The sequence below is a fragment of the Myotis davidii genome, unplaced genomic scaffold (genome assembly GCF_000327345.1).
Source record: "Myotis davidii unplaced genomic scaffold, ASM32734v1 scaffold88, whole genome shotgun sequence".
NCBI lineage: Eukaryota > Metazoa > Chordata > Mammalia > Chiroptera > Vespertilionidae > Myotis > Myotis davidii.
In genome coordinates, this window is record NW_006300377.1 from 6,267,137 (window position 1) to 6,268,745 (window position 1,609).

The following is a 1,609-nucleotide window of genomic DNA, read 5'->3' on the forward strand; positions in this document are numbered from 1 at the left end:
CAGGCAGAGGGACATGGGCAGCGGCACGTAGGCTGTGACCTTGGGACTGCCCACAGCCTTGCTGGGTGGGTGATGATGTTCTTATTTGTCACAACACTTACTGAGCGTCTGTTATGTGTCAGGCACTGTGCCAGGTGCTTTACATGATCTCCTTTCATCCTTACTGAAATGACCAGGTAAGTATTGTTCCCATTTAGAGATGGTAAGTCAGAGGACTAGCAAGGCTAAGTCACTTGCCGAGGGGCTGTTTTGACGCCCGAGCAGGTCCTCGGGACCCTGTGCTGTGCTGCCTCTGCTGGTCACACCGGCCAAGTGGTCCTAGGGGCTCAGACTTCCTTCTGTAACGCGGACGAGTCAGAGCTGAGCATGGGTGGCCTGGTGCCATTCTGGGGCCCCAGGAGCCCCTGACTGACAGATCGTAATGGAGATTCAGAGAAAGGGACGAGGCCTTCCAGCTAAGGAGCGTCCAGGCAGAGCCCCTGCTGTGCTGCTACCATCCTGGACAGACCCTTGGGACTTCTGTCCTCTCCTCCTTCGGTGCTTGATCCCTCAAAGTCCCCTGAAGTGCTGTGCTCTGTGGAGCTGGCCGATGGCAGTGCTCACGATGGGTTTTGTGTCTGCTCTGTGTGCCCCTCCTCTCCAGCTCTGTCCCAAATGGGCTACAACTTGAGCCCCCAGTTCAGCCAGCTCCTGGTCTCCCGCTACTGCCCGCGCTCCGCCAACCCCGCCATGCAGCTAGACCGCTTCATCCAGGTGTGCACCCAGCTGCAGGTGCTGACCGAGGCCTTCCGGGAGAAGGACACCGCTATGCAGGGCAACGTTCGGCTCAGCTTCGAGGACTTCGTCACCATGACCGCTTCTCGGATGCTCTGACCCAGCCCATCCGTAGAGAGTGGCGTGCACTGGGGCACCTCTCCTGGCTCTTCGGAGTGGGAGAAGCCTGTGGGCCGCTCTCCTTTTCCTGCTCCTCCTGATACAGCGCTGTTCGCCAAGAGGGCCGGGACCCCTGTGTCATAGCCACCAAAGAGTGGGGTCCTGGGCTTGATGTAGGAGAGGACTGGAAGTTACATATCCTTTCAGCCCTGAGCATGTCAGTGGCACAGCCTTGCAGCAGGAGCAGGAGATACCAGTCATTGTGATCGGCTGAGCTCCAGCCTCTATCTTTCCCTTCTGTGCCCCAACATAAGTGTTCATCAGCGTTTCACTATGAGCACCTGTGTCCCCGAACCCGCGCAGTCCTATCAAATGAAGCCAGTTTCTCCAAAGTGGAATCTGACAAGCGTGAAAAAGATGTGCCCAAGGGACCAGGGGCTTGCACTCCACTCCTCCCCACCCCCCGTCCCATGTCCACAGTCGTGTGTGTCAACTCCTAGCCACCTGGGGCTGTCCCGGCTCGGGGAGTTTGGGCAGACTGCTCTCTGGGCATGTTGGGCCAGGCTGCTGCACTCTTCAGCTTGGACCCCTCCCTTGCCCACCACTCTGCCTGGCTTCAGTCCCCAGGGGACAGTTGCCACCTCCCTCTGCCAATGCCCTTTTCATTCAGAGCCAAAAGTTCAGTGAAACTGTAAGCTTCAATAAAAGGATGAACTCTGTTCCACATTTTCCACCA

General features: G+C 57.6%; 1 protein-coding gene across 4 annotated transcripts in view; it reads left to right on the plus strand.

Annotated features, from left to right (window-relative positions):
- Positions 1 to 1,609, plus strand: part of PEF1 (penta-EF-hand domain containing 1) — a 25,390-nt gene extending 23,781 nt beyond the window's left edge. For 3 of the 4 annotated variants that reach the window (XM_006777398.2, XM_006777397.2, XM_015572848.1), the window contains one exon: positions 644 to 1,609. In XM_006777398.2, the coding sequence (XP_006777461.1) occupies positions 644 to 873 (230 nt within the window). In that variant the 3' untranslated portion in view covers positions 874 to 1,609. The other variant, XM_015572849.1, reaches the window with a different exon arrangement.